This window comes from Athene noctua, chromosome 5 (assembly GCF_965140245.1).
Source record: "Athene noctua chromosome 5, bAthNoc1.hap1.1, whole genome shotgun sequence".
In the NCBI taxonomy this organism is placed as follows: domain Eukaryota; kingdom Metazoa; phylum Chordata; class Aves; order Strigiformes; family Strigidae; genus Athene; species Athene noctua.
In genome coordinates, this window is record NC_134041.1 from 52,650,532 (window position 1) to 52,674,000 (window position 23,469).

The 23,469-nt window shown below is 37.2% G+C and overlaps 1 protein-coding gene across 2 annotated transcripts in view; it reads right to left on the minus strand.

Annotated features, from left to right (window-relative positions):
• SLF2 (SMC5/6 complex localization factor 2) overlaps positions 1 to 23,469 on the minus strand; it is a 31,087-nt gene that overhangs the window by 3,472 nt on the left and 4,146 nt on the right. For both annotated transcript variants that reach the window (XM_074907626.1, XM_074907627.1), the window contains exons 2-19: positions 22,463 to 22,506; positions 21,292 to 22,004; positions 20,226 to 20,283; positions 17,889 to 19,015; positions 14,986 to 15,068; positions 13,931 to 14,047; positions 13,494 to 13,661; positions 11,637 to 11,739; positions 10,123 to 10,198; positions 8,244 to 8,385; positions 7,687 to 7,795; positions 6,372 to 6,548; positions 5,718 to 5,815; positions 5,178 to 5,265; positions 4,536 to 4,658; positions 3,631 to 3,708; positions 1,836 to 1,922; positions 391 to 459 (exon numbers count right to left, since the gene is read on the minus strand). In XM_074907626.1, the coding sequence (XP_074763727.1) occupies positions 391 to 459; positions 1,836 to 1,922; positions 3,631 to 3,708; positions 4,536 to 4,658; positions 5,178 to 5,265; positions 5,718 to 5,815; positions 6,372 to 6,548; positions 7,687 to 7,795; positions 8,244 to 8,385; positions 10,123 to 10,198; positions 11,637 to 11,739; positions 13,494 to 13,661; positions 13,931 to 14,047; positions 14,986 to 15,068; positions 17,889 to 19,015; positions 20,226 to 20,283; positions 21,292 to 22,004; positions 22,463 to 22,506 (3,460 nt within the window). The remainder of the gene's footprint in view (positions 1 to 390; positions 460 to 1,835; positions 1,923 to 3,630; positions 3,709 to 4,535; positions 4,659 to 5,177; positions 5,266 to 5,717; positions 5,816 to 6,371; positions 6,549 to 7,686; positions 7,796 to 8,243; positions 8,386 to 10,122; positions 10,199 to 11,636; positions 11,740 to 13,493; positions 13,662 to 13,930; positions 14,048 to 14,985; positions 15,069 to 17,888; positions 19,016 to 20,225; positions 20,284 to 21,291; positions 22,005 to 22,462; positions 22,507 to 23,469) is intronic.

The following is a 23,469-nucleotide window of genomic DNA, read 5'->3' on the forward strand; positions in this document are numbered from 1 at the left end:
CCTTGGACTCAAGTAGTCTCAAAGTCACACACTGCCAGACCACAGCAGGAAGTGCATCACTACATTCCTGTTCCAACGTCCTTTTTGAAGCATCTGCTAATAACTATAATCAGAGACAGGCTCTTGTAACTTGACCCAGTACTAGCATTTTAGTGTATTATACAAGCCATTTACAAAAGCATTACTTTCAAGGATAAAGGTGAAATCTTGGTTTTATTGAAGCCAGCAAAGTAAGAATTTTAACTAAAATCTAATACATCTAAGTATATTCCACAGCCATGCCATTTATGAAGAAAAAAAATCTCTTTGAAAGAATACGCTATTTTCAAATGCTAAAAAAGGAGTTAAATTCACCCTGAAATATGAAGAGAAAAGGTTTCATTACAGTACCTGAGTAAGCCGAGTGGTTTGTATCATATCTTGCCATTTGCCATATATTCTAGCAACTAAATCTTTCACCTGCAAATTCAAATTGATCAGTTTAGACATTTATGTTAAAAAAAGACAAAATTATAGCCCCTGTCTCTCCCCCTGCTCCAAATTCATAAAACCCCAGATAAACCTTGGGTGTTGGGTTAACAAGGAGAACAATTTTACAGTTGACACTAAGTATCACCACCACATCAACTCCAAACAGATCCCTGTAATTTGGGACTCTGAATTCCTGTACTCCACACAAACATATTGCAGGCACATGACTCCCCATGTTAAGTGTCCGGAATCAGCATGCAAGCCTCTGGCCTCCTAACACCACCCCCCCCTCATCCTTCAGGTCAGTTCGGTTTGTTAAACAAGTCTGTACCCTAGAAGAGGTGGCTGCAACTGCAATCACAAAAGCCAACTATGCAGCACTGTCTGCTTCTGAAATTAATTCCTTACACAATAAAACTGTGCTTTTTCATAACCAATCACAAGCAGGTGTTTAAGCCAAGCCCTGCAGAATTGAGATTTGCTTCATGTGCTGTGTTAAAACCCAGCACAGTGATATCCTCTGGAAGTTACTGTATCATTACACAAATAGATGGGGAGAGTAAGATTTTTCCCTTCTCAGTGCAAGGGCTACAGAAACAGAAGTGAAAGCAACCTGAGATACAAGAATCCAAGGCAAGACTTGTGAAAAGGATCCATGCTCTATTAATCTGGCTGAATAAAAAAGAAAAAAAATCTTCTTGAGAGGTAAGGATGCACACAACTGCGATTGTGTGATTTAAAGTGAAGAAGCCAAGGCTTTTCAAAGATGAGGTCGGTCACTTTACCACTGATCTGATTTGGCTTGCTACGACAGTGTGCAAAGCATGAAAGTCACAAAATTACAACTATCATTAGTAAGCCCCACACCACAAAGCAAATGAAAGGCAATTATCCAAACTTGATGCTACATCACATACACTGTTGTCTTAAGTCCACAAAATTTTTAACTAACTTATTAATCTGAAAATAAAACAGACGTACACAGGATAGGCCAGTTTTTCAGGTATCTATATTCTGCCCTGCATGTAACCTCTGTTCTTAAAAGCAGTCAACTATCAGTGACTGCCAGGAACAGAAATGGAGCAACTCTTGTCAGTCTAAAAGTTCAGATGCCTGACTAAGACAAGCTCACATTTTACAGTTGTTAAAGAGTCCTGCGTTCAGCAAAAGAGTATTTTCAGTGCATTAAAATGGGCATATATTTGTGTACATGCAAAGACATGATGTAAACAGAGAAACCGGAAAGAAAAACAAACCCATGAGAAACTCTTACAATTTCCAGGGCTGAGATGAGGCAAAAGCACACAGCAAGAACACTAAAACCCAACCCAAAACTAACAAAAACCCCAAGTTACATGTCTTACCTTTGTTCGATAAAACAGCCTTGCATCTTCCCTAATATCACATTTTATGTGCTTATCTAAGGCACCACAAAGCTTCAGCAAGTGTTGCTAAATAAAGACAAAAGCATACAGCTATTTAAATCCTTCATGTCAAAACTTAAAGCTTTGTTCAAATATTATTTCAATTTTAAAATTACATGCTTCAGTTTGAATTTTTCTCAGAAATATCCAGTAAAGAAGGGGGAAAAAGAAGAAAACAAGATCACAACATCCTCTATCAGTTGCTGATATGCACCTGGTAAGCCAGGTCTAAGAGCTTTAAAAAAATACCTTCTAAGTATAGCAGAGCTATACCTCACAAATTTTAAAGTTCCTATTAGCTAATTTGTAAATCCCTTCTGTCCCCAAAGTAGCAAGTGCAGTGACATTCAGATCTTTTTATCAGCAGAAAAAATAAGTTACAATAGCTAAAAATAACCTTGTAAGTAATGATGACTCAGGTAATTTTGTTTTGTAAGAATTGGCTGAGCCTGTAAAACACTGCCAAGGTTTATTCACTTATCTTTTATTTCTCTCTAAATTTCTGATTACGCTAATAAAGCGGTTTCGCAACTTCATAGTCTGTTGATAATGACTCCCACGATCTTTCTCATTCTGAAAATTTCTTCATAAAACTCCTGTTAATCCCTCCCTGAACAGCTGCAAAGAAGCTCTGCTCTGCAGAACAGGTGAGATGCTGAAATTCTACTCAGAAACGTTTGCTGGTGTCTCAAGACCATAACAATTTACCCCATCTAACTGGAAGAGGACCAGAAATGAAACAGTTACATTGATTTTATAAAAAGTCTAGCCTGCACAATATTCAGCCACACCCCTCTCGCCACTTGATGAATGACAGGTCAGTGAATAATAGACTCTTCCTTCATTAAGAAATACGGAAAAATAATTTAAAAAAAAAAAAAATCAAGTTCTCCTCAAATCTTCAGGAAGGCAGCTGTAAAGAAAAAAAATCTCAAAAGATCATCACAATGTAATTATTTTCTTTACCAAATAAGGTTTTGTTTCAGATTACAGTCTATGATTATCTTTTTGTACTGAGTAGGAAACAGAAACACTTAATGTAAGGAAACATTACTGCTTTACCTGTCACAAACAGTTCACATGACAGATTTCTTAAAAGGCAGATTTCTGCCCCCGTTTCCATGGGGCAGAAGGTGTACACAAACACCTTGCAGGAAACAACTCATGGCAAATGATCACAGAAATCTGAACAGGATTACTGAAAGGCTAAGCAGAAAGTATTTACCTAACAAACATTCACATCACATGGTACAAAGGAACTATCGCTACAGAGAACAGAAGAGATACAGTCCTAGCTTTCACTTGCTGCAGCAGGCTGCACTCCAGCACAGAAAACTGTGATGCGTTTGAACATATTTCACTTGATATTTTCAAAGTGGTTTTCTTCTAGACTGAAAAATTCAACCTTACTTCAAAAGTTCATATATCATTACACTTCTTAGAATTTCTGTGTTGAGTTAAATCTCCCATTACTTTCTGAGACAGATAAACATAAATGTCTGCCTTATCTTCTGAGGTAGTTCCATTTGCAGAAATGCAGAAGAGGTTTGTTTCTCTGCAGTAAGTAAAGAGAAAGCTCTTCTGCATTTACTTTGGCCCTAAACAAAAGTTTCCCCTAGTGCTATTATCCACTGATGACCTTCTATCACGTGATACAGCTCTTACCAAAACATACCAAGTCTGCATGATAAATAGTCTTTTAAAATCTAAAGATCTAGCCACTGAAGTTACTTACCCTTTGATTAGAATTTACAACATCAAAGACACTAGCTTCACTGACTAGACGAAGAAGAATGTAGATTAGGTAGTATGCCTGGAGAGAAATCAAAAGAGCTTTAGTAGTTAAAGCACAATCGTCACTCTTCACATCTAGATAAAGCACTGTCTTTGCTTTCTGGAATGATTCCTCCAACAGCCAGATCAATGGACAAGTATATCTACACATTTGCCTAAATAACCAATTTGAAACAGTACATTAACATATCAGAAACATTTAAAAACATTATTACACTGTTTTAAGTTACCTAAGTAACCTACAAAACTTTCTGTAGTTTTAAAATTAAATGAAAATTAAATTCAGCAGTTGGCTTTATTTTCCCATCATCTACATACAGATCAAAATACCTGCTAAGAGATTCCATGGTAGACTCAAATAACCAAATCAATATTCAATTCCTGGATGAATGGATGGAAATATTAAACCTTTCTAATACTTGTTTATGAGAAAAGATTAATAGAAGATCCATAAATCTCTTTCTGAAGCCTGCAGGTGACAGTCTGGCTCAGCATCAAACACTTCCCACCAATTACACCAGCAGGGAGGATGGTCTTCTGATTACAGAAGATAGAGGACTCAAGACATACACGTGACTTGTCAGATTTTCTGAATGGCTGATTTCCCTGTTTATAAAACAGCCTAAGACAGCTTCCTCCTTCACATGCTACCTCTTTCCTTCCTCCATGACTATAACCAAAACTGAACATGAGTAACATTTTAACTATGCAAATAAACAGCAAAGTAGTGAATGTACAGTGCATGTACAGAACTGTCCTCAGTTAACAGAAATTAAAAGAAACATTCTCAAAATTGTAGAAAATGCATAAAAAGACAAATACAAAAAAGCACTATCAGCTATATACCTCCTGTTCTAGCTGTATATGAAGATGGTCTCCATTAGCACTCTGCTGCTCCAGTCCTTCTCTCATCTTCTTTAGTAGATTAGAAGGTTTCATGTACACCAGAAAATGATACAGAAGAGACATCTACAGATACAAACATTAACAAATTGGACTGGTTTACTGGCAACAGAAAATTGGAAATTCAGTGGCACTACAATATTATTTGTCTACTAAGACAAGAATATAAAAGGGATTTTTAATTAAAATTGAAGTTTTCGTGCTCTGGGTAATTTTTGACTATTCACAAACTAAAGTGTTTGTATGTTGCCTCAATGAAAGACAACCCTACAAAAACAAAGAGTGACTCTACATGAACACAGAAGGAAGACTGAAAGAAGTGTAGACTGCTTTCCGATGTTCAAAATGAATGTATTGCACTAATATTAGTGCAATAAACAATACTGCACTTAGAAGCTGCAGAATATGAAGGTTACATGCATGTGCAAATATACTTCTAATACTAATCTAAACTAAAAAATTAGTAATTGGTCATTTTGCAAGGTTCTTGAAAATAGGCCTACAGTATTAAAATATAAAACACAAACAATAATATACATGTTCTCTAAACTTTTAAATTATACACACACAACATATATACAGTACCTGCTTGTCACTGTCATCAGGTATTTCTATATGCTTTTTATTAAGAAGCTTTGAAATGATCACTAGGCTAAGACGTCTTCTTACTTCCCTGAAAAACAATTAAAAAAGTTTATTCTGCAGAGAATTTCTTAAATCCATAGTTTCTACAAAAAATATGAGGCTATGCATAGCTTTCCTAGACATAAACTTGCCTACAACTAATAAATTGGATTTTCTGAGTATAGGTGCTATTAAACTAGTAAAGAGGCTAGTAAAATATAAGTACCCTTATATCATTATAGCTTTTCTTCTGCACAAGTAAACCCTGCTAGATGCCTGCCTCCAAGCCTGAAATTGAGGCCCCAATTCATTCTCCTCACTCAGATACATTATCATTTATTAATTTCAAAGATGCAGAACTCCTGACGGATTGACAATTAAAAGCAGACATGAATCAGCAGAAGAAAATTTAATATCTATGGCATTTATCAGACTTTGCTCTTATACAAATAAATTAGCTGTTAATGACACTACACATTTCTGATGTTACAGTATCTTTACCGTCCACGTATTATCCAGCTAGGCACCAGCTGAACTAGCCACAGGAGATTATGGTGATGACTGGAGAGTTCACTTACTGCCAGGCAGAGCTCAGGCATCTTTAAAAGAACAACAAAAAAAATCTTGATAGTGAAGAACAGATACTGTGGGCATTTGTTTCATTTGCAGAGGAGTACACACCTACTCCCTAGAAACACACACAGCATAAACGTTAAAAGGAACTGATCTAACAAGAGATGATGTGCATAAAGATATTTCTGCACTGCACCTGTAGTTAAGTCTGCTAAATATTATTTTACAATAGCGTAGTTGAGATCAGACTGCTTTTAATCACATTTTATCAGCTTAGTGCAATCACTTCTTAATTCTTTCAGAGAGCCATTTTAAACATACAGCTATTTCAGTAAATATAAAATCGGGTTCATTACAACAGTCCCCTTGGAGAAGAGGGCAGGCAAGCATAATGTCATGCAACAAAACCCTCTCAGTATACCTACCCACCTTCTAAATCTCACACAAATCCAAAGCTCCCAATTTGTTCATATTACATTTTCAAGCTGTATTTTTCTGATATATCAAGATAACAGACGTTTCTTGAAAATTAAGTCGCAGTTTCATAAATCTAGTACAAGAAAATTATTTATGAAGTTATACCTTTGTATCCCAGTCTTTTATACTTATCAGAAGCTTTATGGAAAGGCACTGAAAATCTATCAAAGGAATTTCCTTCAACTGTTTCTCCAAGCTTATTTTAAATAGCAATAAAAGCAGCAGTAGTATTTCTTGATCAGTATATCCACCTTGAATTACTGTTGTACAGAAACCTAGAAACTTTAAAAGAAATAAAAAGCATTAAAATCTGAAATTGGATTAGCGTAAAGTACCATGAGAATTTAAGTTTTCCAGCCCCACGTTAAAATGCACCTCAAATGATATGTTGTTCTTGCAACACTTGTGTACTAACATCTCCCCATCTTCCATTAACTGCACTCTATTTTTTTTTTTTTTTTTAATACTTGTCGGAGGCTCATCTTTCAACAATGGCAATATTCCCTGGACATTACAGAAGATCTTTCTCCACTGCACAGACAATCCTCATATAACTGAATGAAAGACCAACAGACCTTCTAAATACACAAGTAACAATGAAAACATAAATTATTTTTCCCCACCCAAGTATTATCACTTAGGTTACATACAATATGGGATGTGTGTATAAATGAGAACACAAATGAATCAAAAGATGTGTATTCTGTCTCTAGTAGAGATGCTCTGCATGCTTCCTCTTGAACTAAGTGATTTTATAGCAAAAATCTAAAGAAATTATGTTAGGAGGATTAAAACACTTCCACAAGGAACTCTGAAATCAGTTATAAAGTCAGTATTTTCACCATACAACCTTTAACCACAGAGAACTAGCCTGTGAAGTTATGACAAGCACTCATTCAGCCTCTGGTCTCGCAGGACACATTGCATGGTTCCAACAGCTCACTTCCACAGGAGAGTCAGTCACAGCTCCACCTGCCCTCATGAGCTCCCACCTCATTCCCCTGGTGCTGCACAGGCACTGATCGAGTATGTCAGAGCTGCACTAACATGCTGAGGCAGCATAAGACATACCGCCCAACATCAACTTCCCTACCCATTTCCGCTGGAGCACAGAAATTAAGAGTTTTTTCTACATAAGGGACCAAAGACGTTTCATAGAGTGCCACAGCTGGAAAAGGGAGGCAGCAGAACTGTGCAGTTATGAGTGAAGCCAATGGAAGTCAGGAAAAAAAATTTGCAACAAGCCTGCAGTAAGCTCTGCTCAATGTGAAGCTGAAACCCCAGGATAGCTCTGTCTACTCACAAAACATGACCAGGACTAGATTAAGACACCAGAGTTTTTGCTAAAAAACAGAAAAATGCAACTCACCCACTCCACCCACCACAAAAATCCTTCTCACACTAACTGGAGTTTTCTCACCTTAATCACATTAATTAAATTGTTTTCTGGTAGACTGGAGAAGACTGGACTGGTAGAAGTTAGGTCTCCTCTTGGCTGCTGTTTACTCATTGTTTCTTGCATCTGATTTCTAATAAAACAGACACTAATCTGAGCAATAAATCAACAACTTAAAAGCCCACAAAGGTTTACTTGCATCAAAATGAAGAAAAAAACCCAAACCCTGCATGTCTAAAAATGCCTTCAAATCAAAACAATCCTCAGTTGCAGAGGATACATCTATCTCAACTTGTAACCAATTACTTACACTCTGCCTAGCTATTTAGGCAACATTTTTGGTAAACCTCCATTAGGAAGGTGCAGGACAAAGGACAAATGCTCTTGTTTGCTGAACCCTTACCTGGAAGACATTATTTGAAGTTCTAGCTTATTTACTCTTAAGACCTGAGCTGAGAATTTAAAGAGAAGGCTTGATAGAAGGGAGGGGAAATAAAGGAGCACCTTCTCATTCTACATTCTAAGCACAAGGCCTGCTTTCACAGGATCTAAGCCATAAATATCAAAAGGAAAACACTTACAAAATATCACACTCCTTAAAGTTGGGCTGAAGATGTTGCAATGGAAAGAGAGATCTAAACGCAACACCCATATTGACAAAAACAGCTGACACATCAGCTAGTGAGGGAATCCATGGTTTAGATTGTTCATCACTGATGGAAGCTACAAGTAAAAGACATGGAATGGATTAGTTTTAAATTTAGTTCTTAGCATTAGCTCCTGTTAAGGGAAACAACTAATCTCAGTAGTCTGCATCAATTCTACCAGGTCTCATCTCAGAAGAGTTGGTACATTAAGCAATATGCTTATCTGCAGAACAATGAGGGCGAAAAAATATAGCCTAACACAGTACTTTATGCTAGAGAAACATCTTGCCTATGTAACAAGTGAATTAAAGTTCCACCCATTCTCCCTCACTGCTCTTTCATCACACAGCAGAATAAGCAAGGATGCAATATTTACTTTTAAGAGAATACACAAATAACCATTCTGTGTAGATTCAGGTAAGAGGATGTTATCACAGAGGGACTGGAAGTGGAGCTAAGTAAAGATTTAGAAACAGGGAAGGTTTCTAGAATAGAAGTGTTAAACAGATGGAATTCACTTATTTGATAGAAATAAGAAACAAAGCTCATTGCAAAAGGGATGATTTGTATGATAACTCCTATCTCAAAGTCTGCAAACTGAACAGAGGACTCTCTATAGGACACTAAGCTAGCAAGGTAACATCAAACTAGACACAGTGTTTTCCCAACAATGACAGAACCAGAATTCTGAATAGGATCAATTTTATGTCTTAGAGCTAACTTTGTATGAAAAAAAACAAATATAATGGAACAAACACTCAAGACACTGCAGGCTCAGTTCTCAACGTTCAATTTGGTAAAACAACAACAAAAAAGATGCATCCTTAGTTAAGCACTGGAACAGAATGTCTCAGAACAGTTTGAAGACTCCACAGTTGGCAATTTTGAAATGGTGAGACAACTTTCCAGGAGCAACTGTAGCCTAACTGATCCTGCCCCAAGATCGGAGATCTACTGGGATCTCTTCCAGCCTAAATCCTTTGAAAGTTCATTCATCAGCTCTTCATTCAGAATCAAGCTTATTTCGTGCTTTGCTGGCATTAAAGGAAGCTACATTCCCCTCTCATATCGGCTCAGAGTCTGATTTCAAACAAGATTCAAAATACAGGGTACAATTTGCACAGATCTGAGCAAGTACTTCAAAAGAATGGCATTACTTCAATGAGGTTAACTGAAAGACAAATGAATTAGTGACTTCTGATGGATCTGAATAAAATGAAGACATGGAGAACATACAAAGGAACTTGTACTTGAGAAGTATTTGAGAGTACAGGTGAAGAAAGGCAAAACACAAGACACCAGCAGCAGCGTGGGCTGAAGCAGATCCTCACAAGTGTTTTTATGCAGGTGTATGATTCTTTTCACTTTTGCCATTTATCTGGAAAGTGAACTATGCAGTGCTACATACTGGGTATGACTATGTGAAAAACATCTTGTAGTCCTTAAGCTACGAAACGCATGTCTGCATTTTCCAAAGTAAAAGACGAAAAAGAGTAAACTTTTGAGCAGACTGGGCTCCTCTTCAGGTCAATTCTATTTATGAAGTAACAGAAGAGTTTAAAAGGCTCTGTACCAGATGTACTGCTTTCCAAATACATGCCAAGACCACATCCTGTGGTACAGGTTGCACACACTCAGTGAAGACCAACTCCTAGGATTTGTGCATTATGTAAGTAACAGAAGAGCCTAAATTCATGCCAGAATCACAGAACAAAGCCGGTGCCTTTTACTTCCTCCCCAATACCTTTTTATACTTAACAGAGGGGAAATGCCTTCGTTCAGCTGATCAGTTTTACATCCTTCAAATACTCACCATTTTTTAGTGTTATCTCCATCAATCTGTCTAAAATCTGGGTGGAAACACAATAGTCAGGATGGACAGACATCATCTGTGGAGAGAAAAGAAGTTACATGTCAAACACCAAGGTGCATGATGGCATCAGTTTTCTTTTAATTAAAAAACCCCTCAAACAACTCTTTAGCAATATAAGATAAAAAACATAAGAAAAAAAAAACATAACGTCAAAGCCTCTAAAGCAAGATACACCAAAGAGAACACAATATTGTGAATATTGATTATTTCAAGCAGTGCACAGATGCTATGAATACTTGTAATTATTTGCAATATCAGAATGCTGTAACCCCATGCTGAATCTTTTTGTTCGTAAGAAGATACTGAGGGTTAAGAGAATGGAAAGTATCATGTATCCCTTTGGAACCTGTTTGCATCTGTGATCAAACTGAACTCCCTCATCAGGAGCTGGGGCAACAGAGTTAACTACAACCTTTTCCAGTCATGGGCAAGTTGAACATATGCAATACTAAACCAAAACAATGAATTCTTCATTTTTCATAGAACTCTGAACTACAAAAATGTGATTACAAAGTACAGTTCAGGTTTCCTGGAGCACTTCACTAGCTCAGCAAACTTTTTTTCCCCCAAGTGTGAGCTGAATTGGCTCACATTTCACTTCCTCCTTATTAGAGGAACACCAGTGCTCACAGAAGGGGTAGAAGACAATTTTTTACTGGATGAAGGGAAGGATATGGAGGAGCAAAACATTTCCATTTTGACAAAAGCAGAAAGCCAGTCAACAGGCTCAGGCTGCAATTTCACAGACGGTCCAGCTTTTTTGTTTGTTTGTTTCAGGCGCAGTTAGAATATGGTAAATAATAAAAGAATGGAAATTGGAGAGGAGCACTGTTGTGAGTAGCAGAAATGTGAATTCCGGGGGATTTAGACACCAACACAGACATCTAGAAAGCAGACAGTTACCACATTTCCTTTGAGAATGTCTCCAGACTTCTTCCTGAGCCATAATCTACATCGACCTTTTCCAAATGAAAAATATCTGATAATGAAGGTGTATCTGATGACTTAGGTGGTGATATATGTAGAAATGGTACTTTTGCACTTTTACATTCTGCAGTACGTGGGTTTTTTTATTTGGTGGAAGGAAGCAAGATTAACATTTGTTTGTGATTTGGCCCACACTAGTATATCCTAAAATCTCTTCTCTTGTAGCATATACTGTGCCCTTTTCAAATGCAGTAATACATATGAAGATGGACAGGGACATGCAGCTTTGCAGCCACTCAAAGTGTGGAAAAAAGCCATCTCTAGTGTTTTACCCCTAGTGACAATCGCAGTATTTCAAACTGGAGAACAAATCAGAACCCATAAATTTATTTTTTTTTTTAATTTAGAAGTTGTTAACCTAATGCAACAGATTTACAAGTTTGTTCTAATCATTCCTGCTACAACCGGTTTCCAGGAAGAGTATTACACCTGAATAGAATGTAACTGCATGAATAGTATAGTCTTACCTGGAAAAGCCACTTTAGAATTGGTATGGGACACAAGATACAACTGTAAGCAGAACTGAGAAAACCAGTAATAGCTAAAGAAAGCTGCTGTGTTACACCAGAACTGTAAGACAAAGATGGGGGTGGGTAAAGAGGAGAAAAAAATCAATTAGTGGTTGAATCGGCACTTTCACGAAAGTGTAAGAACTTCCCCACTCCTCAGATCATCATCAACAGCAAAGATCTGAACATCCAAAACACATGTTACTCTTATGCTCTCACCTATATGAAATACTACAGTAATTAAACCTTACTTGTTATTTAGAACAACTACCTTTTTCTCTAAAATGCCATACTATATAATTTGGAACATTTGTATTATTAGAGAATAATAGCTTCAAACAAACATTGATTTACACTATTGTACTATAAACCATTATGCCTGTCTACACAGATGGGCTGCTATGCTCAATGAGACCAATGAATGAGATTTTTTTACTGTCCAATGACCTTAACCAACACTTTTTTAAAAAAAAAGAGAAAAAACTTTGTTTGAAAATTTTAAAATAATCTTTTAAATAAAGAGTCTGAAAGCAAACTAAAGCAATTAAAATCAAACAGTCTAATCTCACTGGGTGAACTTGTGAGGTGCAAAAAGTAGCTGTTGGAAGAACAGAAACTATGTAATTTTTATTACTGAATTATTTTAGCTTTAATCTTCTTTAGAAAGTCAGGTATGTCATAAGCAGCTGAATTAATGATACCCAGTTTCCCACATACCCTTCTCTAGTCTCCTCTGTTCTCAGTATCTACTAAAACAGCTCTGTTGAGAGATCTGTGTCCTAACTTCTTCATATACCCTCAACCTGTCTGACTGAACAAATTGACAGGAAGACACTCATGTGCCAACCGGACAGCCCATACATGCCAACTGTGCCAACTGGCCAGAATGCATAAGCAATTAAATCATAATTGCCTTCTGCAAGGGATTATTTGTTTCTCATTCCTCCAGCCACTGATTCACAAGATACTTTTGAAGCTTATATCCTTGTGATCTTCAAAACATATTAATAGAAAGGCCTGAGGCCAAAGGAGTATATCACAAACATAACTTCAAGAGATGAGGAAAAGGCACCCTCCTCCTCTTCACACTCATAACAGAACATACACAAGTCCTTTAAGACTACACTCATTCTCTCTGTTTCACTGATGCAAGTTTGGAATAACCAGAATTTTTTAGGATTTGCACTTGCGGTATTAGGGAAGAATTTGCCCAGCTATTTGTAGCCTGACAGCCTCACAAATATAGAATACAAATCCCTATGAGTTACAGTTGTTTATACACACACAGACACAGTGCTAGTCAACACATCAGAAATTGTTACTTTCTGCAATCCTTATTAGGTGAAGCACTAAGTGTCAGGCACATTCAGGATGAAAACATGTCAAACTCTTTCAGCAGACATAATGCAACATTAGTAGGTCACAAATCAGTTCACCACAAAGGTTCTCTTTCTGTTAACATTTGTTAAGACAATTCATTTCTGCATTTATCTTCCACAAACTGGTCAGATTATCAATGATAACCCAACACAGTAGAAACATGGAAGAGGGCAGAACACCTATTTTTTTTTCCTTATGTCTCTTTTAAGACGTTTTTCATTAATTCCAGAGGAGGAAGGAAGGAAGCCTCGAGTAACAATTCACTGTTCTGTAAAGCTAACCTGGAAAGGAAAATTCCAGGAAAAGGGAGTCAGTCTTGCCTACTTAGTCAGACAGAGCTCATTTGCATGCAAAGATACTATTTTATCTTAAAAACTGCTAACACTGAAGAAAGTCATACAACTAAACACGACACAGTGAAGAAGGTATTATTACCTAAGAAGGAGCTTTTCTGTACGATTTTGAGGGATGAAGTGAAAATTCCTCAAGTCAAGGTTATGTTGATTGAAGATTTTCCCAGAGGTTGATAAATCAAATATATCTTCTCCAGGATGGTAGTCAGGTATGGCATGAGCTACTACTGAAAATCTCTTTATAAACTCCCTGTAAAAAATCAAAATTGCTTTTATGAATTTAAACACTGAGAGGCTATTTGCTGGTTGACTTATTTTCAGATGATAAACACAACAGCCTTATATGAAAGATGAATTGTTAAAATACAGTAATGTCCAAGAAAATCCACCCAGCCCTAAAAGACAATAAAAATTGTTCACATTAAACATATTAACATCAACTGACAGAAAGAGAGAGATTAGAAAAAAAGGCTAGAAAAGTGAAGAACTAAATTTAATTGGTTTTGGAGTTGGAAGGACCTGTGTTCTTCTGAGAGATCTTCATCTCCACTGGCATTATCCTCATCATCTCCATCTGTAGAATTAGTTTTTCCTCCTTGTATGTCTTCCTGTAACCACTTTTCTAGTTCATCTACCCTGAAATAACAGCAGCAACAGAATGTATCATCACTGTTTAGTATTTACAACAAAAGACAACAAAATTTAAGCTCTGAATGTGAACCCAGGAGTCAGTAGCTAATTACACACGACAAAAGCTTACAAGACATTGCATCTGTGTAAAAAAAAAAAAAAAAAAAAAAAAAAAAAAAAGCAGCATCTTGCTATTCCAAGATACAAAGTAGAGGTTTCCCAAAACTTAAAGAATTTCCAACAGCATAATCAATCACTAGTTTGTCAGAGATAAATACACTCAACCAACTTTGGATAGAATTTTCTGTAATTGCACAAAACTTTCAATCCTTTTCTGGTTTTTGTTTTTAAATCATACTATTAATAATATTGTTTATTAATAGTATTAGTTATAGGAGTATTCACTACTCCATAGTCAGCCCAAATCAAAAAAGTTAATCACACATATATACCCATCCCCAACACTTGCCATTAGTACATATACCCCATTATCCTTGCTACCCAAAAGGTCTCTTGCAGGAACACTCATTAGTTCTGTTCACTGAACTGTGTAACTACTCAGATACCAATAGTCTACACAGCTTTGGAAACCAAAACTGAGCTACAAATGCCTTTGAAGAAACTAATAGTCAAGTCTACATAAATACTTCTATATAATGCCTGACCAGCAGCTGCTAGCTGGCTCAGTCACCAGTAAATTTAGTCTGGCTCTTGAGGGGCAGACAGATGTATCACAAATCACTCATTATTGCTTGGAAGGAGCCTGTCATTTAGCTTTTACAGTTAAGCCACACTTGTAACTCCCGTCAGATGTATGGTGGTGGCATCAGCAGGCAAAGCTTAGCTTGCTGCTACCCAAACTCCATCAGTTTCGGTGAGATGAGGTACATCTAAGCTTCTACAACTCCATCCCAAATTTTTCAAATCAGCTTTAAGAAACGAACCTTTTAGATTCTTCTTTCTCCTTCAAGAGATGTTCTAAGCTGTTCACATACGACACCTGGCTAACAACAGGAGTCTTAGAAAGCTGTAAATAAACCAGTAACAAATTAAAAAAATACCACAAGCTATCAATTCATTTAGTATTAGACAATAAACATAATCCAACTAGAAACCTCTTTCAATTTTAATATTTTACCTGAAGATAAAAACTCAGAGGAGACCCTGAAAAACAAGGCAATTAACAGTTTAGGTTTCTCAGTCACCTGACAACTTTATATAATGGTCAAATCTCTCAGTGATTAATTTAGAAATAACTGTGCTTCACATCTGAACTGCAAAGCAAGTCTCCGCTTCTCTCCCTGGGGCTGACCTCCAGCTAACCTTCACGAAGAGAGCTTGCATCAGAAGCATTTTACCTCACAACTTTTATTATCATCGACTGAGACCCTGGGAATCCCCATTCTTGTGCATGAGACAAGAAACCCCAAACATGATTCAGTACCTCTTTGTTAGTTTCAGGACTCCCTAGAGGCAAAGCACCAGTATTTGCTAAATCACCTCCAAAATCATCAGACAAAACAAAGCTTCCAATTAAAACCCTAACACAAACCTAAGAAGCTAATAAATAAAATTAAAACCCAAAACCCACAGGGAAGGTCTTTAACCACTAGCAAAATTAGTTTGCTTTTCAGTAGCCAGTGTTTTATTCTGCTAGTAGCAGACAACAGACTTGAAATTTTATTTATGACTATGATCCAGTTCTTTGGACAAGCAGTGCCCTTCTGACTCCACTTTCTTAAACTGCAAGCGTCTTAATAGTGACAAAGCTTCTCCCTATGAGCTCCTTCATTTTAGAACAACTCAATTCAGAGCATACATTGGGGATTTTCTATTACCCAAAGTAAAGCCAAAGGTAACAGAAGCTAGTTTAAGACATTAGTGTCCACCTGCTAACAAAAAAAGCCAGTTAATTCAGCATTAATTTTTTGGTATTCAGAGTTATCTTTCAAATGTAACATGCAGCATGGGAAATCTTGTGGAAAAGCTAAAGATCTCTCACCTTATGTTGTATCTGGTTAATATGCCTAAAATGAGTTTATTCCAATGAGCCTATATACCCCTTCTTACAAGACAGGGGAAGAATGCTAGTATATGCAAAAAACATGGTCATGGAAATTTTGGGACAGTTCTTAACTGTTTTGTCTTAGTTAGCCATTAATTATGCAGAAACAGTATAAGCCAAATGTTGTGGTCACATACATGTTCCACATACATATGATCTAGGCTGCATCTCTTTATCAGCCTTAACCATTAAATACATAAACATGTTGGTTAAGATTGTGGAATACTTATGTAACCACAGAAGTCTGATCTATAACATGCTTGCATAATGAATCATAAGGACAGATAAAATAATTATGTCTGTTCAATATCTGCCTATGGAGGTAGTAACTCAGTCAACAAATAAACTGTTCCAGAGATTTAAAATGACAAGAGAAGAGGACAAGAGTATTTATACAGGTATTCTGCTGTTTTGTTTTCTACTGTAGAAAATAGAGATAAACTGACCCCAGCCAGCAGCTAAGCACCACACAACTTGTTCACTTCCATGCCCAGTGGAGCAAGGGAGTGAGTAAGAAGAGCAAAAGCAAGAAAACTCACTCATGGAGATAAAAGCAGGTTAATAAGTGAAGGAAGAGGAGATAAGGGGGAAAAGAAAAAGTGATGCAAGGGCAATCAATCACTCAGCACCACCCACAAGCAGAAGGATGCCCAGCTAGACTCCAAGTAATGGCTACACGACAGACCAACTCCCCCTGCTTGGTTTTGATTGCCGAGCATGACACTACATGGCATGGAATATATCCCTTTGGTCATCTGGGGTCAGTTGTCCAGGCTCTCACCCTGTTCCCCCCCCACCCTCCACTCCAGCCTACTCACTGTGGGGGCAGAGTGGGAAGCAGAGAAAGCCTTGATGCTATGCTAAGGACTGCTCTGCAACAGGAAAAAGACTGGTCTCTTAACACTGTTTTCATCCAAAACACACAGCACCACACACCTGTTATGAAGAAAATTAACTCCAACCTAGCCAGACTCAAAACAAAAATCTTTTTATTTAAATACAGCCATCTCCAGCCTGTATCAATTTTGTCAGGAATGTTAACTAAGTCCTACTGCAGGACCTTCCTATTTAAAACATTCTTTTACAATAAAACTTCAAAATCACTACTTATTTGACAAGCTGCTCTTGAACAAATAGGCTAACTTTTAAAAACACGGATCAATTTTTAGCACAGTAATGTCCTCTAAACTGGGATTCAAACACTTCATCTATCCCTTGTGAGCAGAAGTCGTCATTCAGTTTTTGAAATACTTTCTAAAATACTTAAAATTTCCATGAAATTCAACTTCAAAGAACACATCACACAGATCAGGAACTTGTACACAGACTTATAACAACCACAGTCTGACAAGTATTGTATGACTGGAGTCTAGCACACATCTCAACATGTAGATCAATTTCCTCTAGTTAACTTCAACTCATAAAAGTATTATTAGGAAAATGAAAACATTAGACCCCCACATATCTTCCAGATGTAACTTCCTGCCTTTTTCTTTAGAGTCAAAAAGCAAAATCAGAACTACTAAAAACAACTGAAAGGCAAAAGCTAATGCAATCTGTCCGCACAAACCACCTTTCAGCATTCCCAGTCCAAGCACAGTAACAAGCACACCTTTTCTCTGCCTACACTGCACTGTACAGCATAGGACCCTTAAGCTGAGTAACTAGTTTTGCAGGCAAGTAACTCTTCGAGTTTTCATGCATTATGAATAAAAGAAAAAATCATATTAAAAAAACAACATAACAGAGCTGATGCAACATTTTTGGGGTTTAGCCACTTACATGAAGCTTCAGTAATGGAGTTGCAGTGTCCTGAGAAAAACTGTCAAGACAGCGTTCTTCCAGGGTTCCTGTCTGTGGCTTGGGACCTGAAGAGAGAATTTCTTGCAGTGGCACGAATACTACTTCTTCATCATCATCATCATCTAGACTGCGTTCCAAACTCTCATCTTCACCATCAAAGCTGCTTTTTGATTTTGCATTCAGCTTGGACTTGTCTGTACAGGCGCTTTCAGCCTTTAACTCTTCTGACAGTTTTGAAGAAATACGGCCTCTGTTCATGCACGCTTCTTTAAAAGACGATGAACAGGAAACGCTTTTACCAGGCTCTTCTGAGAGTGCAAGTTTCCCAGAACCTTCCACTGAACAAGAATCAGAAGCATTTTCCAAAGTTTTGTCTTTTGTTTTTGAAAAACTGTTGCTGCATTGAATACTGTAAGATTTATTGCGTGCACGTCTTTCTAGTCTTTTCCCACCTTGCTCTTTCTTCCCATCCAATACCTGAGACAAGCCAGCATTCTGGAGATTAGATTTCACACCCTTTGTTTGTGGTAAGTGGTAGAAAGAAGGCAACACAGTACTTTTTTCCTGAGAAAAAGGAAGGGACTTTTCCAAGAAAAAACGTGAATTAGCCACCTGCAATTGATTCTCTTTGGTATCCACAACAGAAATGTGGTTGTTTTTACCAGGACCTACAGAGGACCAATTATTTTTCTCATTTTCATTGCTTGAGTTGAGGTATTCCTCTGAAAGAGCAGAGTCATGTCTAGGTAGAGCAGCAGTCTCCCTTAGTTGCAACACATCACCAGAAGCAGACTTTAAAAGGATATTTTTTACAAAGTCAGACCTCCTATTTTTGCATTTTGCAGATGATCTACTAAAAGCAGAGTCATTCAAATTTGATACTTCAGATTGCTCTGAACTCTTTGCATCCACACTCATGGCAGTGTGCTTTCTCTTCCCAGGAAAGTCTATTTGTTTGGATCGCCCAGAAGACATCTTAGATATAAGGCAGTGCGAAGGAACAGGCTGGCTCTTCCGCATACCAGCAGTCATCTCAGATGACGTTCTCAGTGCATTTGGAGAAGACCCCCCATGTTTTGAAACCTGCTTTGGTTGAGATGGGTCATCTATGAAGTGTTTAAGAAAAAAGTAAACCACTGTTGTTGTGTTTAAAAAATAAAGTAGTTTTAAAAATAATCAAAACTGTAACAGCTTACCCTTAAAAAACCCCTAACTTCTGTTTTTAAGTCAACTATGACTGAAACTTTTTATCAGAAACTACAATATTTCCATTCTGCTTGAACACAGTGGACCACAATTAAGATTCAGCCGATACTGTACTGTTATTATTGTAACTAACTTGGAAATTAAATCCTGTTATTTTAAAGCAGCTCAGTAGCCACCACAGAACTTTTCCTCTAAACTAGAATCAGTCTTTGGAAACACACAATAGCCCAGTTGAGGTATGGGACTGGAAGTAAGTTTCTGTCATTACATATTATGGTTATAAATAATGAACAGTATAAAAAGTATTTTGGAAATACTGCAATAATTTTAACAGTGATCATAAAAAAGCATTCGGAGTATGAAGAAATCTGTTTTCAGGCTACAGTTCTACGGTACCAGAGCCCACCTTCTTCACTATGCTTTTCTCCTTCCTGCCTTAAGCTGGAACCAGCACATGGACACTTCATGGCAAGCTACTTCATGGAGCAAATGTGGCTGAGAACTTCCCAACTCAATTTTCAGCCAGATCAGCTCCTTGCACCACTGGTCAAGCCCCAGTGCTAGCACAGGTGGAAAGTGAAGCATATCAGCAGAGTCTGATAGGTTTACACAGCCACGGATCTGTAACATGGGAATACTCTCCTTGTTTTGGGTTCCTTCCCTCCTTTTGTTTTTGGTTGTTTTTTTTTTTAATCATCCTACTGACCTGGCTCAAGCTTCTATTGACGCGAGCTTTTTATATTCAGTTCTACCTACTGTAGAACAAAATTATGTGGTTAAAAGGGAGAAAAAGCAACAAGAATACCAGCTAAGCTTCAGTATAAAATGCAAGAGAAACACTAAAAATAATCAGTGATTAAGGGCTTAAAACAAAGAAACATCACGACTTCAAGTTAAGTTATAAACAATCTGTTTATCACTAACATCCCAAGTAACTTGTAAATCTCATCAAGCTTGCCATATCTTAGAAATAATCTTGACTATACAGCAGTATTTTTTTTTGAGAGAAAACAGAAAAACATAACTCCAGGGGAAAAAAGCCATTAAAAAAAAGACACTGTGATGAACCTGACTGTTCAATTAATTCCATATTATCAGCACTGATTCTACCTGAGGCAGTCTCCCTTGAACCAGAATGTGGCATTTTTCTTAAAGAACATCCATTTCCCTAAAAATAAAGATGGAGAAAATAAAGTTAATTGTATACTTTTTAAAACCAGGATGTTGATGTCTTGAGCCAAGTGCTGAATCCAGCACAGACTCAGTTCCACACAACCCCAAAAATATGGTAATAAACTTCATTACAAGACAAAAAACAGCTGCGGAAGATCTCAAAAGGACTCTCCACAATCTGAATTTTATCTTTTTTTTTCAGATTGGCCTCCAGTTCTAAATCTCTCCACTTTTAGAGCCATTAGCACTTGTTTCCCTGGGCTATATGGCTTTCCTGAAAAAAGTCATTAGGAATTTCAGTATCAAAATGACAGAAAGCACAGACATGCAAATAAGGGGTGGGGGGGTGTGCTAAGAAGAAAAGGAAACACAAGCTAAACAAACTTTTTCGTACCATTCACAGCACATTACGGAAGCACAATTCATGATCTTCCTTGCAAGTAACCAGCAACCTTTTAACGGGTTTTTTTGGTTGGTAAAAAACTGAACATAATTCAAACTGTAATGAAATACTACATACTTAATAGGACCCCTCCCACCTCTATCTAAATACTGTGGCTTGACTGCATAAATCTGAACTGCTATTAACGGCAACTTCTAACTAGCAGAAATTTGCCAGGCTGTTCCCTACACTTCATTGTAAGAAAACACAAGGTTATAAGATATATAAGATAAAAACTTTTTTTTCTACAAAATACAATTTAAAGTCATAATTTCCATTGCATTTCCATGCTTGCATCTAACCCTCAGAGAATAACACCTCTTCTGCTTTTAAACCAGGATTTCTCATTTACAGTAACATAGTTAAGAACTGGCTTACCCAAGCATGACCTAAAATTTACAGAGGAATAGCAAAAGAGCATAAACTCTTGTTACATCTGAAAAAGGCAGCACCAAGAATCTCATCCTACATTGAAAAAGAAAATTTTAAAAAAAAAAAAAAAAAAAATCACACGCAAAATGAGTCACTGATTTCCACCTTTAACAACCCTTCTGAACACACCTGATGTGATACACGTGTTCCTGAGAATGGTTTTGCAGGATGTGTCTGGGATTGTTTCATTTTACGTTTCTTCTGCCTCCTTTCTCTGCGGAGAGCTTCCAGTGACAACCTAAATTTAGACTCAGCTGAATTATGGGACAATTTCAAGGGAAGACCTGGCTTTTGGCACAGAGATGTGTTGTTCGCAGTGCCATTATTTCTAGCGCAGGCTTTTCGAGTATCAGCTTCCGATAATGAAACCCATTTGTCAGAGTCTAAACTAGCGTCTTCTAGATCCATAGAGTCAGTTTTCTGTTCCCAACTATTTCCACAAGACAATGGTGCTCTTGTTACACCCAGACACTTCTCATTTCTTCCCTGTTCTGACTTGCCAGTTTTATCCTTTTTGGTCAAGAAACTGCTGTGAGACCCTGCAGTAATAAAGAGTTTTTCAATCACAACTTTTGGGTATAGTGACCCCAGTGCCTTACATGGTCTGCCATTCTCCAGAAGGTTTACACTGTCCTTTCTCTCCTTAATTCTTCTCTGAAAGGCATCTACCAGAAGACTTGTGCTGGGTGTTTGGTCTGGCATCTTTTTTCTTCTGACCTTCTCTGGAGAAGATATTTTCCTTTCAAAACGTTCAGCACATAAAACTGACAATCCGTTTCCTGCATCTTTTGTGTTTCCTCTGTCTGGTGAGCACAACACAGTCCTATCTTTATAGCTACGGTCTAAGAGAGAAAAGACAAATTATCACAATCACAATACTGGGGCAAAAAAAGTCTTATTGGACTGTATTATTTGCTATTTTATCTCTCTCTCACATGCAATCCAAAATGAATTTACTTAATCATTTAGTTTTGGTAGTGTCATGCAATTTATTTCATCTCAAAGAATTCCATGATCTATGTCACCACAGCTTCAGTTGTTACAAACAATCTAGCTTAAGCATGAGACAATAACTTGACATAATAATTACATGACTATTTAAAGAAATTAATTTTAATAGGAAGTTAACATTTTCAGTTACATTATTACAAAAAAATTAAATGTGTGCATTTTTGCATATTTGGTGAGCTATACTCATTATACTGCTGCTCCAATTTGGAATGAGATCCAACTATACTTCTGCACACTTATATAATTTAAACTCATATAAATATATTCCGTTTAAAAAAGACATAATTACCTTGGTTTGAAACGGTTTTGAAGAAATCTAAAATGGTCCGGTTTCTGAAAAGAAAACATAACTTTACCATTTTAAAAAGAACAATACCTGAAGGCCCATACAATGAATATTGATAAAATTAAAATGCTGTTAATTTATTTTTACATATTTTTTTAATGCCAGAAACTCTTATTTCTGATAGCTCTTTCTGACACATCAGAGTTAGCCTTCATTCTGCTTGGCTAACGAAGGCAACCTGCCAGTTTTCTCGATCAAACCATTTCATTTATCACTCTAGTAAGACTTAGCCACCCTTCCATCTTAAACTAAGCTTTCTTAAATGGGACTGACCTCACCTGTATACAGAATTCTAGATGAGACCTCCCCAGTACTTTATGTGATAGCGTTAACAACCTCCCCATCTCCACTGTCAATACCCTGAGCTGGTAACTCCTACTGTAAGTTTTTTTAAGGTATTATAGTGGTAAACAGCTGGCCTTATCAATACTGTCAGTGATCAAACCCCCTTCAAAGCATTATTAGTTGCAATCAAACCACAAAGGTCTCTCTGCCAAGTTGTGAAGTTCAACTAATTCTGTAACTTTCTTCTTGGCTGTCCAAAACCCTTTATGCACCACTGTTGCTTTTTTCAAACATCTGGTGCCAGGCTGGGATGCAAATTGTCTGCAGTATGACCAGACTTCCCAGCAAAAACTTGTACCAGGCGCTGCTCCTTAACAAAATACAGGTGTCAGTGGTGAAAGGGCTCAAACAAATGAATTTCTGAGAATCATTGATTAAGACTAAACTGTGATGCCTGTGCTTAGCTTGTTTGTTTCTTAAGGACTCCTTAACTTTTTCCTTAGACCTCTTTTTCTGCTTAGATCTCCCTATGTAAATCACAGATAGCAGACTCAAAGCCTTCAAAGGACACCTGGGCAACTACTAGAATGGGCAAACTAAGATAAGGGGGACTCGAACAAAGGGACACAGAGATCCTATTATAGTATAGGGAGGATGATCTTGCT